This window comes from Fulmarus glacialis, unplaced genomic scaffold, assembly GCF_000690835.1.
Source record: "Fulmarus glacialis isolate BGI_N327 unplaced genomic scaffold, ASM69083v1 scaffold24326, whole genome shotgun sequence".
Lineage (NCBI taxonomy): Eukaryota > Metazoa > Chordata > Aves > Procellariiformes > Procellariidae > Fulmarus > Fulmarus glacialis.
Window position 1 is genome coordinate 2,082 of NW_009219088.1, and position 217 is coordinate 2,298.

General features: G+C 69.1%; 1 protein-coding gene across 1 annotated transcript in view; it reads left to right on the plus strand.

The window, feature by feature from the left end:
• WDR54 (WD repeat domain 54) overlaps nt 1–217 on the plus strand; it is a gene marked incomplete at both ends in the record, with an annotated part of 3,780 nt that overhangs the window by 1,552 nt on the left and 2,011 nt on the right. Inside the window, one exon of the mRNA XM_009580253.1 lies at nt 66–193. Within this exon, the coding sequence (XP_009578548.1) occupies nt 66–193 (128 nt within the window). The remainder of the gene's footprint in view (nt 1–65; nt 194–217) is intronic.

Below are 217 nucleotides of genomic sequence, written 5' to 3' on the forward strand. Positions count from 1 at the left end.
GGGGGTTCGCCCCCGGGAAAGAGGGGTAGGAGCCCCCGCTGATGCCTCCTCCGGCCTGCCCGCAGGGACGTCCTCCGGGCTGGTGCTGGTGTTCGACATCCCCCCCAAAGGGACGAACATCACGGTGAGCGAGGTCCTGGAGCAGCACCGCGACGCCATCACTGACATCGCGGCGGAGCTGGGCCAGGCTCCGGTACGTGTGGGGTCAGCACTGTCA